The 13,260-nt window shown below is 50.6% G+C and overlaps 1 protein-coding gene across 13 annotated transcripts in view; it reads left to right on the top strand.

Moving 5' to 3' along the window:
* PRRC2B (proline rich coiled-coil 2B) overlaps positions 1-13,260 on the top strand; it is a gene marked incomplete at its 3' end in the record, with an annotated part of 74,951 nt that overhangs the window by 52,144 nt on the left and 9,547 nt on the right. For 5 of the 13 annotated variants that reach the window (XM_081848445.1, XM_081848442.1, XM_081848437.1 and 2 more), the window contains exons 26-30: positions 1,013-1,105; positions 1,211-1,308; positions 9,102-9,229; positions 10,166-10,406; positions 13,059-13,250. In XM_081848445.1, the coding sequence (XP_081704571.1) occupies positions 1,013-1,105; positions 1,211-1,308; positions 9,102-9,229; positions 10,166-10,406; positions 13,059-13,250 (752 nt within the window). Of the gene's footprint in view, positions 1-1,012; positions 1,106-1,210; positions 1,309-9,101; positions 9,230-10,165; positions 10,407-13,058; positions 13,251-13,260 lie in introns of those variants that run through there. The other 8 variants (XM_081848443.1, XM_081848438.1, XM_081848449.1 and 5 more) reach the window with 4 other exon arrangements.

Below are 13,260 nucleotides of genomic sequence, written 5' to 3'. Positions count from 1 at the left end.
ACTACACCACACTAGATGTTTGGGTATTAACAGATGTCCATGTTTTGCCTTATTTTATCCCCTTCCCCTACTATTTCCAACCCATCTGGTTGTGGGTTGTGTCTATTTCAATAAGATGTAAACAGATTTTGTACTGGTCATATATATGTATTGGTCATATCTATATCTATATCCTTTTATCATATATATGTTCAAATAGAATACTTCAGGTTGTATTCAATACTAGTCCTCCTCAGACCAGACCCATTGAAATTAACAGACCTAAAATAGCCTCCTTCTGCACTGTACATTTACATCACTATTTATACCACTTTGAACTGTCAATGGCTTTTCCTAAGGAATGCTGGGAATTGTAGTTTGTTATTAGGAGACCCCTGTTCCTTTCTCAGAGTTGCAATTCCCAGAGTGGTTAAACAGTCAGTCCCTCTTCTCAGGGAACTCTGGGAATTGTAGCTTTAGGAGGGGAATAGGGGTGTTCTTACAACTCTCAGCACCCTTAACAAACCACAGTTTGAGGGTTCTTTGGGGAAACCATAACTTATCAAAGTGGTATCTTAATGCTTTAAATGTACTGAGCAGATGGGGCCTCCGTTAGTCATTTCCATTAATTTCAGTGAGCATGCTTTGAGCAAGACCACTAGTAGGATACAACCCATTCCAGTTACGTCATGATTTCTAGTAATACTTTGCTATGGGTTGTGTGCTACTTGGAACAGGTCCATTGAAATCAATAAGACTAAATGGGTTATGTCCATTCATTTCAGTGGGTCTGCCCTGAGTAGGACCGGCATCAGATTTGCAACCCTTTGAGATCCATAATGTGGGAGTGTGTCTGGTGAAAGGAAATGCTATTTGCTTGTATTCCCTGAAAGCTTTTTATCCAGTCATATGAAGGGCAGTCTAGGAATACTCAAAACAGGTGGGAAAGAGAGGACAGGCGTGTGTGCCCTTTTCGTAGGTCACTTTCCCCCTTCTTTTCCTGCCCCATTAACCTGCCTCCCTTTGCATTTAGGACCGTTATGGCAAAGGAGTGCAGAAGTAGGATTCTGGAGTTCAGTATGGGGTGGGACCCCTGTATCTTTGATGGCCGGGTGGAAGGGAGATGGTGAGCAGAAACGCCTTCTTCTACCCACTTCCCCGCCTCTCTGGAGTGAATGGGATTAACTGTTTGCCATTTCCCCCCCTCTCTCTGAAAAATATATGATTCTAGGTAACCACATCCCACCCCTGTATCTAGATGGACACGTCTTTGCCAGCCAGCCACGTCTCGTCCCCCAGACAATACCCCAACAGCAGAGCTACCAGCAGGCAAGTCAACTGGGTCTGTGCAGATATGTTATCCAGGAACGTTGTTAATATTTTATTTATTATGACTGGGCCTGTGCATATGTATTATTAAGGGAAGTTGTTCTTATTGCTGCTGTCACAGCCACCCAGGTGGGTCCCAGCTCACGAGAGACCTTACTCCGTTGTAGTTTACTTACAGGAAAAGTTTATTGAAGATAATTGCTTCTTTCACAGTTCAGCATTGTGGCTGTACGTCTGTCACGTTAGACCGCCGAAGTCCCCCTCTGACTCCTCCCCTCCTCCACACCAACTTAATAGCCTGGCTCTAGACCACCTCTTCCTCTCCTTTCTTTTCCGCAGGGTCTTTCTGCCCCCCTGGGTTCTCTCTTTCCGGGATTCGCCTGAGGCTGAATCCTCTGCCGCCTCCTGCCCCCTCCTTCTGGCTTTGGGGCCGGGCTCCTCCTCTGAGCTTTCCCCACTTCCGCGCGCCTCTATGTTTGAACTTGGCGCGCGTACGTTGCTTTTGACCTTTCCTTCGTCCTCTATACTGCCCCCTGTTCCACTCTCTACCCTTTCCGGCTGAACACCTTGCTCCAACCCCCTCTCTCTGTTTTCTCCTGTTCCTCCTCCCTCCGAGAGGCTGACAACTCCACCCCCTTTACTCCGTTCCGGCTGAGACCCCTCTGACAGCGTCTGTGCTTCACTGGGCTTTCTCCCCTCCTTCCCTGACTTTTCACAGCTTCTCTCTTCTCCTGCTTTTCGCCTGATCATGCTAGCTCCCTTTTGGGAATCCTCTGACTCACTGCTTAGGCTCATAGATTCCCTTCGAATTCCGTCATCTTCTTCCTCGTCTCTCTCTCCCTCCTCCCACTCGCTTTCCGTCTCCTCTGCCATCTCCTCACTTCTCCCAGAAACCCTGACATCCATCCCCCCCTCGAAGCCCCCCCTTCCCCCCTCCCGGTCGCTGGGTGCAGGTTGAGGGAAATGTGGTTCTTCCTGGGTCGGTTCAGGATACCGGGTGTCCACGTCAATCTTCTCCTCTGGCAGCTCCGTATACGTGTGTTCGAACTCGGGTTCCCCCCCTGAAGGCATCACAGTCTCTTCCTCCCTCACTGCTTCTCCTGGCGCTGCCTGCCAAGGACCTATCATCCACCTCTGACTCCATACCTCCCTTGGCTGATCCACCCACCAATAAGGGTTTGTCTCTCCCCCCCCCAGGCGGGGATCCCTGGTCGGGCTTGTTTTGGGCGTAGAGCCCTCGGGCGAGGAGAAACCCCCGAACGTGCTGCCCGACAAAGTGGGCGTGAAAAGCCAATCATCAAAATACTCCTCGGGCATGGGTTTGTGCGGAAAAATTGCATGAAACTCCTCCTTCAACAGGGGTTCGTCCAAAGCGTAACCCGGCACCCAGCTATTTGCAGAGACTGGAGTGCCTTCCCTGGCGAGAAAATATTCAACTCCCTCCTCCCCCCATCGTGAATCCAGTATCTCTGTGACCTCATTAAGAGGTTCTGGTCTTGGCGACTCCCCTCTCTCAGGCGCCCTTCTACGTGGCTCTGGAGGTGCTCCTGACTCTTGAAACCTGTGTGGGGCTTTGTAGGGAGTGAGCACCGACCTATGAAAGACCGGGTGCACCCTGGAGCCCTCCGGAAGGGCTAGGCGAAAAGCCACCGGATTGATCTTAGCCTCAACTTGATATGGTCCTAGCTGCCTGTGTTCTAACTTCTTTTTGGCCAACGACCTGGCCGGCATCGCGTGGGCTGCTAACCATACCCAGTCCCCAACCTGAATGTCTTCCCCCGCCCTTCTGTGTTTGTCGGCTTGCACCTTATACGCCTGCTTTGCCAGCTCCAAATGTCTCCGCAGCTCCTCGTGCACCTCTTGCAACTCTGCTGCAAACTGGTCGGCATTTTGAGGTCCCCCCCCTTCAGGTGCTGTAAAGCTCGGGAAGGTTCTGGGATGACGTCCATAGTTCGCGAAGAAAGGCGGCACCCCGGTGGATGCGTGCTTCGTGTTGTTGTAGGCGAACTCAGCCATCGGCAGGTAGTCCACCCACGCCGCGGGTCGCTGGTTGGCGTAACACCGTAGGTACTGCTGCATGATCGCGTTGACCCTCTCCGCTTGACCGTTGGTCTGTGGATGCCTCGCCGACGTCAGGTTGATCTTGACGTGTAAGATACCCAGAAGCTTCCGCCAGAAAGTGGAAACAAATTGGCGCCCCCTGTCGGACAAGACGGACTGCGGTAGTCCATGCACTCTGAAGACGTGATCGATGAAGAGCTTTGCGGTCTGTTCTGCCGTCGCCACCTTGGCACAAGGAATGAAGTGCGCCATCTTGGTGAACAAGTCCACAACCACTAACACCGCCGTCTTACCTCTGGAGCTGGGCAGGTCTGTAACAAAGTCCAACGCTACCCTCTCCCACGGTTGCTGCGGTGTCTCCAGCGGTTCTAACAATCCCGCCTGCTTCTGATGCACTGGTTTGGACCTCTGGCAGATATCGCACCTGGCTACGTAGTCCGCCACCTCTCCTCTCATCTGGGGCCACCAAAAGTCCCTTGCCACCAACTCCATCGTCTTCTCTTTGCCGAAATGGCCCGCACTCGGGGCATCGTGCAATTGTTGCAAAACCGTGGCGCGAAGCTCGTCGGTGGGCACGTAAAGGGCGCCCTTGCGAGTCAAAAGTCCATCCTGCAACTGAAACTCATTGTTGTCAGGCGACCCTCTGCGGAGCTCCTCCATCTTGGATTGTGCAAACTGATCCTCTTGCAGCGCGCGTCGCACCGCGTCCAGGTCGACTGCGATGGTAGCGCACGTCCACGCCTGCGGTGCGAAAATGTACTTCGCCGCGATTGGAGCTACTTCCTCCAGGTATTGAGGCTTTCGGGACAGCGCGTCTGCTATAACATTGGAGTCTCCAGGGATGTATTCTATTTTGAAATCGAAATCCGCAAAGAATTCCGCCCAGCGCATGTGTCGTTGGGTTTGCAATTTAGCCGTCCGCCAATACTCCAAGTTCTTGTGATCCGTGCGGACCTGCACCGTGTGCTTGGCTCCTATCAAGAAGTGTCGCCACGCTTTGAAAGCTGCGTGAATGGCCAACAACTCCCTGTCCCATATGGTGTAGTTGCGCTCCGTCTTGCTGAGCTTCCGGGAGTAGAATGCACCCGGTCTCCAGTTGCCTTGCGAATCCTCTTGCAAGAGGACGGCCCCAACTGCTCTGTCTGATGCATCTGTCTCTACCCGCATGGGCCTGCCAGGATTCACGTGCAGCAGCTGCTCCTCGGAGGCGAAAAGGCTTTTAAGCTTCCGAAAGGATCGCTCTGCTTGTTCGGTCCAGACGAACTTCTTCTTCTTGGAACTGAGGGTGTCAGTGATTGCCGCCGTCGCGTTTGCAAAACCTTTAATAAACTTGCGATAAAAATTGGCAAAACCGATGAACCTCTGGACCTCCTTCCGATTTCGAGGGCTTTTCCAGTCCAACAGCGCTTGGACTTTAGTCTTGTCCATGGCCAGTCCCTCGTCGGACAGCTTGTAGCCAAGGAAATCTACCTCTCTCACATCAAACTGGCACTTCTCCAACTTGGCGTACAGCCTGTGTTCCTTCAGCCTCTGCAGAACTTCCTTCACGTCCTTATCGTGATCCTCTGGCGATTCCGAGAAAATCAGGATATCGTCGAGAAAACAGACACACTTCTTGTAGAGGAGACCTGCCAGGACGTGATGCATGAATGCTTGGAAAACATGGCTGCCATTTTGTAGACCGAAGGGCATAACTCTGTATTCGTACGTGCCCAAAGGAGTGAACATGGCCGTCTTCCACTCGTCGCCCTTCCTGATGCGGATGAGGTTGTAAGCTCCACGTAAATCCAGCTTGGTAAAAATCTTCCCCCTCCTGACTGTAGCCAAAAGGTCGTCAATTTTGGGCATGGGGAAGGCCTTGGGCTTAGTTAGTCTGTTTATGAACCGGTAGTCCACAATGAGCCTCTTCTGGGGCGTGTCTTTCTTTTTCACAAAGAAAACAGGACTGCCTCCCGCTGCTTTAGATTCCTGGATGAATCCGCGCTTGAGGTTGTGTTCTATGAACTCCCGAAGCTCTTGCAGCTCGTCTTCCGACATGGAGTACAGCTTGGCAGTTGGCAACTGCGCGCCTGGCACTAAGTCAATCGCGCAGTCGTAAGGTCTGTGAGGCGGCAATTTGTCAGCTTCCTTTTCGCAGAAAACCTCCAAGAACTCCGCGTACTTGTGAGGAACCGCTTGCACCATACTCAGATGCAGCTGCTGTTCGGCTTCTCCTCCTTGATCGGTTTGGATGCAATTCTGGGCGCAATACGATGAACAAAAGGTGATCTGCCTCTGGTACCAAGCAACCGCGGGACTGTGCCTGTCCAGCCAACTCATGCCCAACACGATGGGCGTGTCCGATAAGTGGGTGACATTGAAACTAATAAGCTCTCGATGGTCTCCAATTTGCATCATCATGGGAGGGGTTTGCTGCACCACTTGCCCCCCCAGCAACTTCCTGCCGTCTACCGTGACCACGTTCAGAGGCGTCGTTGCAGGCAGGAGCGCTATGTTATGCTGCTTGACGAACTGTAATCCCACGAAATCGGCGTTGCTTCCCGAATCGATGGTTGTTGGAACCTCGAGAAGTCGCCCATCAGGCAGCTGGAGTGTTGCTGTGAGTAAAACTGCTGGTTTGGGAGGTAAAGGGTCCATGCGGTGCAAGGATGCTGGGGACTTCTCTACAGATCCGCCTGGCTGAGCCCCAGTAGCTCTGCTTCCAGCCAGGCACTGCAGTTTCCCTGAAGCTGCTCCTCTGATTGCACCTCTGCTGTCACAGTTGCTAGTGCTGCAGTGTGCTTCTGGAGCCTCTGGGGGCACTCTTTCGCCATATGGTGTGCACTGTCGCAGATGTAACACTTCCTGGTCCCTCTAGGAGGCTTCGCTTTGGCTGCAGCAGGGATGGGGCTCTGGGATGGTTTTTGAGCCCTAGCACCACCAATCTCCATTGGCTCTTCGCCTTCCTTCCCCCTTGGTGAGGGGTGCGCACGGCTGAAATCCCTGTGCACAAAAGGGAGAGCTTTTGCTTGCGCGCGCGCTTGGGGCCCCCCCTCCTCGTGCCACGGACGTCCCTCATGTCGAATTCCTATAGCCAAAGCCCGTTGCACCACGTCTTCCAGGGTCTGGGGTCTGTCCCCCCTTGCGATCTCATCCTTGACGGAGGGGCTCAATCCCTCCCAAAAAAGATCCCTGACCGGTAGACTGTCCTTCGGCCAATCTAAGGCGGTGAGCAATGCAAAAAATTTAGAATGATATTGGCGTACAGTGGCTCTCCCCTGCCTCAGCCCGTGCATCTGCCGGCGCGCAATGTCCTTATCCACAGAGGATTGAAAACAAGCATCCATTGCCGTGATAAACGCATCTGCATTGCGACGGGCTGGTCCATCTTCGCGCCACAGATTGCGTAGCCAAGCCCTGGCCTCCCCATGCAGGTGCGAAACAATAAATCCCACTCTCTCCTCCTCATCTCTAAAATCATGACGGAGTAAATGCAGTGCATACACGACATCTGCCCTGAAGTTGGGATAGTCTTGCAAGTTGCCATTAAAATGCGAAACTAGGGCACCCCCCCTCCTTCCAAGCGCAATGCCCTCCGCTCTGGAGCCCGGGGTCCCCGCCTTGTCCGCATTTTCCCACCTTGCTTGCAAATCCTGGCAGGCTTTCTCCAAGTCAGCATTCTTCTTCTGCGAAGCAATGACTGCCGTTGTGAGAGTGGTAATCTGATCCCGGAGTGCAGCCAGCTGTTCCTCAGCACTCATGGCTGCCCCGTTCGTGAGCTTCGCAAAAAAAAATTTTTGCTTTCAGAGGGAGGGGGACTTTCTGTCACAGCCACCCAGGTGGGTCCCAGCTCACGAGAGACCTTACTCCGTTGTAGTTTACTTACAGGAAAAGTTTATTGAAGATAATTGCTTCTTTCACAGTTCAGCATTGTGGCTGTACGTCTGTCACGTTAGACCGCCGAAGTCCCCCTCTGACTCCTCCCCTCCTCCACACCAACTTAATAGCCTGGCTCTAGACCACCTCTTCCTCTCCTTTCTTTTCCGCAGGGTCTTTCTGCCCCCCTGGGTTCTCTCTTTCCGGGATTCGCCTGAGGCTGAATCCTCTGCCGCCTCCTGCCCCCTCCTTCTGGCTTTGGGGCCGGGCTCCTCCTCTGAGCTTTCCCCACTTCCGCGCGCCTCTATGTTTGAACTTGGCGCGCGTACGTTGCTTTTGACCTTTCCTTCGTCCTCTATACTGCCCCCTGTTCCACTCTCTACCCTTTCCGGCTGAACACCTTGCTCCAACCCCCTCTCTCTGTTTTCTCCTGTTCCTCCTCCCTCCGAGAGGCTGACAACTCCACCCCCTTTACTCCGTTCCGGCTGAGACCCCTCTGACAGCGTCTGTGCTTCACTGGGCTTTCTCCCCTCCTTCCCTGACTTTTCACAGCTTCTCTCTTCTCCTGCTTTTCGCCTGATCATGCTAGCTCCCTTTTGGGAATCCTCTGACTCACTGCTTAGGCTCATAGATTCCCTTCGAATTCCGTCATCTTCTTCCTCGTCTCTCTCTCCCTCCTCCCACTCGCTTTCCGTCTCCTCTGCCATCTCCTCACTTCTCCCAGAAACCCTGACAGCTGCGTTTGTGCAAATGTGTTACCAAGGAGTGTTATTATTTTCATAATCATCACCATCTAAGGCATTGGTCTTTGACTGGTGGCTTGAGATCCACCACTGGGCTGTTGTCGTTTCTGTGGTAGGTCATGGCAGCAGCACCACGGCTGAACAAATATATAGGGGCAGGAGATTAAGAAACAGGTCCTCAGATACATTTTTGGGTTAAAGGTGGATCCTGGACCTGGAAAAGTTGATGGCTGATTCTAAGGAGTTTTAACCAATGTAGCACTGAGTTAAATCCTCTTAGCGGTATATGTGTTTCCACTGGCAAAAATGTTTTGCACCAGTGGTGGAACATTGCTGTGCAAGAGAATGCATCCAAGCAGGTTGCTGGTGACTTAGTTGCACAAAACATTGCACAGCCTGTTCTCTGGCAAGTTTCTGCTGTTGCAGCTCTTGTGTTGGATTCCTCCTCTGCTTAACATTAAAGCTCGCCCGTCCACTGGCAGACAGAGAGTGTTGCATACGGCCCTGGATTTTTACCCTGCCCTTCCTCCAAAATGAGTCCAGAACAGCAAACAGCAAGACAAGGTGCAAAAACAAAAAGGAATAAAAACCTTTGACAATCTTGCATGATGACAGAGCTGCCAGGCAGATTTGGGGGTCGTCTCAAAACACTGAGATGGTGCTGGTGAACGTTGATAGCTACAGCAGCAGCCTCCCCTACCATCTGCCTAAAAGTGAAGAAATAGATAACACCTCTTTTTAGACTTTTGCAGAATTCTATGTGGGATTGGCAGTCCTCGCATGTGAAAGTTGGCATTTATCAGACTTAGAGTGTTAGCTCTGCTGCATGCACCTAGCTGTAGCTCATTCTTTGCCTGTTGTTGCCAAAATCAGAGAGTTTTGAGTGCTTTTGAATAATTCAAACTGCCTGCCAAGAGGCTTGAAGCCATGAATGCCATCACCTGATGGGTATTTGCCAGTAAATAATAGAGAGGAGGGAACCCAAAGAGGGAGAGGGATATGAAGTCAAGAGCAGCAGGTTTTCATGGAGGCAGAAATGGTAGTCTGCGCCACAAGATGCTTCCCTTCCCTTTTGGTCCAGGAAGCTTGCTGCCTTGATCTCACCTTCTTGTTGTTTTTTCATACTCTTTGTAGGCTGCAGCTGCTCAGCAGATCCCCCTCTCTCTTCACACGTCCTTGCAAGCCCAGGCTCAACTCAGTCTGAGAGGTGGCCTTCCTGTTTCACAGTCCCAGGAGATCTATAGCTCAATCCAGCCCTTCAGGTAATGGGATCCCAAGCAAGTCCCTCCTTCCTCCCCTCTCTCCCCCCCCCACTCCAGTCAGCTAGGGCTCCATCGACTTCTTCAGAGAATGAAATGCTGCTTCTGGGGGGGGGGGACCCCCCACACCCCTGTTTCACATAAGCAAGGGAAATTAGCAGTAGGTTTTCTTAGTAGTGGAAGCAGAATGGAAATTATATAAATGTTTGATGATTGATTGTTTGGACCCACTGAAATGAGTGGGTCATGACTTAATTTCAGTAGGTCTACTCTGGGTGGGACTAGCATTGACTACAACCCTACATCTGGGGTCCCCAGACTGGTACCCTTAAACTACTACCCGCTTGGCCCCTCTGCTCTGATCAACCCGTTTTTAAAAAACATTTGTTTGGGGGTTTTTATGGGGGGGACAGGCATTCCCTGCTTTTTTGGTCTCTATTATTTATTTTGAGTGTGTTGATAGGATGCTTGTTTATGTTGGTGGTGGTGGTGTGTGTGTGTGTGTGTGTGTGTGTGTGTGAGAGAGAGAGAGAGAGAGAGAGAGAGAGAGAGAGAGAGAGAGAGAAGGTTCTTAGAATTACCTGTTTTCCCTTCTGTGAAATGTTGTGGTCCCCACAACAGTTTCTCAGATACACAAAAGGGCCCTGAGGCCCAAGAAGGCTGGGCAAAACACAATTAAATGAATTTGCACAGGATACGGAATTCTCCTCTTGGCACAGGACTTTATAGAGTTGTAAAATATACTGTGTACATAACCTGGAGCATAGAAGTTGGATATGAATAGCAGAGACCCAGAGCTGGCAGCCAACATTCCTAAATCCTACCTCAATGTCTCAGTCAGACGTGGCCAAAACAGTACCACCTATGCACGAAAGGAAGGTATCAGCAAACTCAAGGCAAACACTGAGGTTTGTACACATCTGCCTTGCATCCTTTTAGGTCTCAGGTCTACATGCATCCCAGCCTCTCCCAACCCAACACCGTGGTCCTGACTGGGGGCACTGCCCTGAAGCCTCCATATTCCGCCTTCCCAGGCATGCAGCCTTTGGAAATGGTGAAAACTCAATCCGGATCCCCTTATCAGCCAGTTAACGGGAGCCAGACCCTGGTGTATGAAGGCCAGATCAACCAGGCTCCCGGTATGGGAGCCTCACAGATGATGGAATCGCAGCTTACACAGGTCAGGGCTCTGCTGCTGTCATGAGGCTGGTGCTCAGTGTGCGTATCATTCTGTCTCTTCCCAACCCCCAACCCCTCCCCCCCCAACTCCTGTGCTTGCATTGATAAGGAGTTGCTAGCTTCCTGCCTGGAAAAAATATTTGCCAAAATGTGGCTTGAGACATGAAGCTTGCCTTTGCGCATGTCTAAAAAGATAGTAGAGTAGACAGGTGCTGATATTCTTCTGTTTGCACCGGAGGGGTTTCATGGACACAGATGGTTTTCAAAAGTTGCTTAGTTTGCTGTTTTAGAACTGGCACAGAAGTATAGAGGTGGGGTTGGGGAGCACCTCCAGTTTTTTGTGTGTGTGGTTCTTTGTACATGCAGGTCCCGCTACCAGAACACTTGCTCCCTGAAATCTTAGTTATCCAGACACAAAGAATTAACACCCAAAGCTCACAACACAAATGGCTGATTTAGTTAGCCAAATGGCTGGTCGGCAGCAGCAGTTTCGAGCAGAAAGGGAGGGAGATCAGACAAATCCCATTTTTGTTTGGCTTTTGCAGCAGCTTCAGGCAAAAAGTATGGAGGGAGAAAGCATGTACTAGAAAGGTTCCCATAGGAAATAATGGAAATCATCAGCTCACCTAATGAACAATTTCCTGGGAACACATTCTGTTTGGAAAGCAGGACCTGTGTGTATAATAGTAGTCTACATTCCAGCCATGTGGAAGTGTGTGTGTGTGTGTGTGTGTGTGGAGGGTCCTTCTGCCACCCCCACTGCCATCCAGCATAATCGAGGACACATTCCAGTCAAACAAAAGAACTGCAGCAACAGGACTGGTGACCTGGGGAGGGAGCCAAGAGCCAGATGGGGAGGCTGCAGTTAGCCCCTGAGCCTGAGGCTTCGCCACCCCTGTATAGACCTGGTTGCTTTTATCTGAACACCCCAGTTTTACCTGTGTGAGTTGTTCAGACGTCAGATTACTTCCAGCGTCTCTGAGCTATGCTTCTCTTACCTTTTAAAATTGGAATATATGAGGAGTAAATTGATCCAGCTGCAACAGCAAGCATGTTTTTAATGTGGCTCTTCAAGACGCTCGTTGCTTTCAGGAAACGAACCGTAACAGGTTTGGGAAGGCCCCTTTGAAAGGCCATCTGGCATTGAAGCACTTAAGATAATTTGGCGGAAAGTTGGTGTGCGGCTTAATCCTTTTATAGCAAACAGAAGACTTCAGGATGAGATACTCTTGTAGACACGGTTGAAGAAAACTGAGAGGCAGATGGGGAGGGGAGGTTTTATCCCTGCAGAATCCTTTCACCACTACAAAGCATCTTTTTTGTGAAAAGTATTAAATATCAGCAAACATTACCGTTGGCTGGAGGAAGGAATTAGTGGTTGGGCATTCTGTATATGCTCTCCCCTCATTTCTTCCTCATGTGCGGCTGGGAAGGCGGATAAACCATGGTTTAATTTCACTTTCCTGGCTCATCATTGTGTATGATCCAGGAAACATGGTTCAAACCAGGGATCACCAGTGGTACTCCCATGCGCCCAGTGGCGCCCTTGAGAGCTTCCTTTGGTCCCTACAAAGCCTCTTAGCCCCCTCCCCTCTTGCTGCTCCTTTGGTCATGATGTGGTAAGAATTTACTTGTAAGCCACATCTTAATGGTTCATGCCCAGGCGAGGGAATAACACCTTAAAGAAAAACGCAACCAAGAGAGATATACAAACTCATCATCCGGTAGGGACCCAATTTGTTAGAGGAGCTGTTGCAGTAGGGCAGCCTCCAAAACCAGCAGTTCAGTGAACCACCAGTTTAGGGAACTGCCCCAGAGACACATTTTAACAATGCTTTTATAGGGTTTTTTCAAACACAATACGTCATTAGCTCATAGCACGCATACAGAAAGAGAGGCCACCGGTCAAGGGGTTAAAACTGTCTTGCTCCGTTACATTACCTTTCCTTCATGCAGACAGATAAGCTAGAAATTTAGTAGTTTGTAGGTTCACTCAGTACATAGCTCATATAAGACAGAAATACCAGAATCAAACAATTCATTGATGGTAATCTTCTATACAGAGAATAAATGCAATTGCTGTAGGAGATAGAAGGCTACTAAGTGACTACAGCAAAAAAAATTGTATCAGTGATGTGGTGCTGGTGGTTGTCTTTTGCCCCGTGAAAAGTGCATAGAACAGAAGGCGGAAGTTGGAAGAACAATGTTCTTTCTCGTTTCCTCTTTCATCTCTATGTGCGTTTCAAGGCTCAGGTGAATTATTTTGCCAGATTCCTTGGAAAAGTGGTGTGTGTGTGTGTGCATTCTTTGTTTGGGTGGGATGATCCAGGGGAGGGGTTGGTGAGAAGAGACGGGGGGGGGTCCCCTAGGCCAGTGTTTCCCAACCTTGGGCCTCCAGCTGTTTTTGGACTACAATTCCCATCACCCCTTGCCACTGGTCTTGCTAGTCAGGGATGATGGGAGTTGTAGTTCAAAAACAGCTGGAGGCCCAAGGTTGGGAAACACTGCCCTAGGCACTTCTCAAGAGATAAAAAGTTTTTATCTTGGGAATTAGCTATTCCCAACGCCAAAACTTTTATGGTCCCTGGGAAGCAGCATTGTGGCTACTTCTCATTATTGCCTCTCAAGTAACTGTCTGCTCATTAACACGCAGCTAACAATGTCAATGCCGGGCTCCCAGCTCCCGATGGCCCGTTACGGTTCTGGCCAACAGCCCCTGATATTGCCACAGTCCATCCAGCTCCCCCAAGGCCAGAACCTGTCTGTTGGAGCTCCTCGCAGAATTCTCTCTCCTGGCTCTCAGCCGCCTGTCCTTGCTTCGAGCAGGGAGGTAAGGACCCACAGGGTGTGTATAT

This window comes from Podarcis erhardii (assembly GCF_964252035.2).
Source record: "Podarcis erhardii genome assembly, chromosome: Z".
In the NCBI taxonomy this organism is placed as follows: domain Eukaryota; kingdom Metazoa; phylum Chordata; class Lepidosauria; order Squamata; family Lacertidae; genus Podarcis; species Podarcis erhardii.
This window is presented reverse-complemented; position numbering and strand designations above follow the sequence as displayed.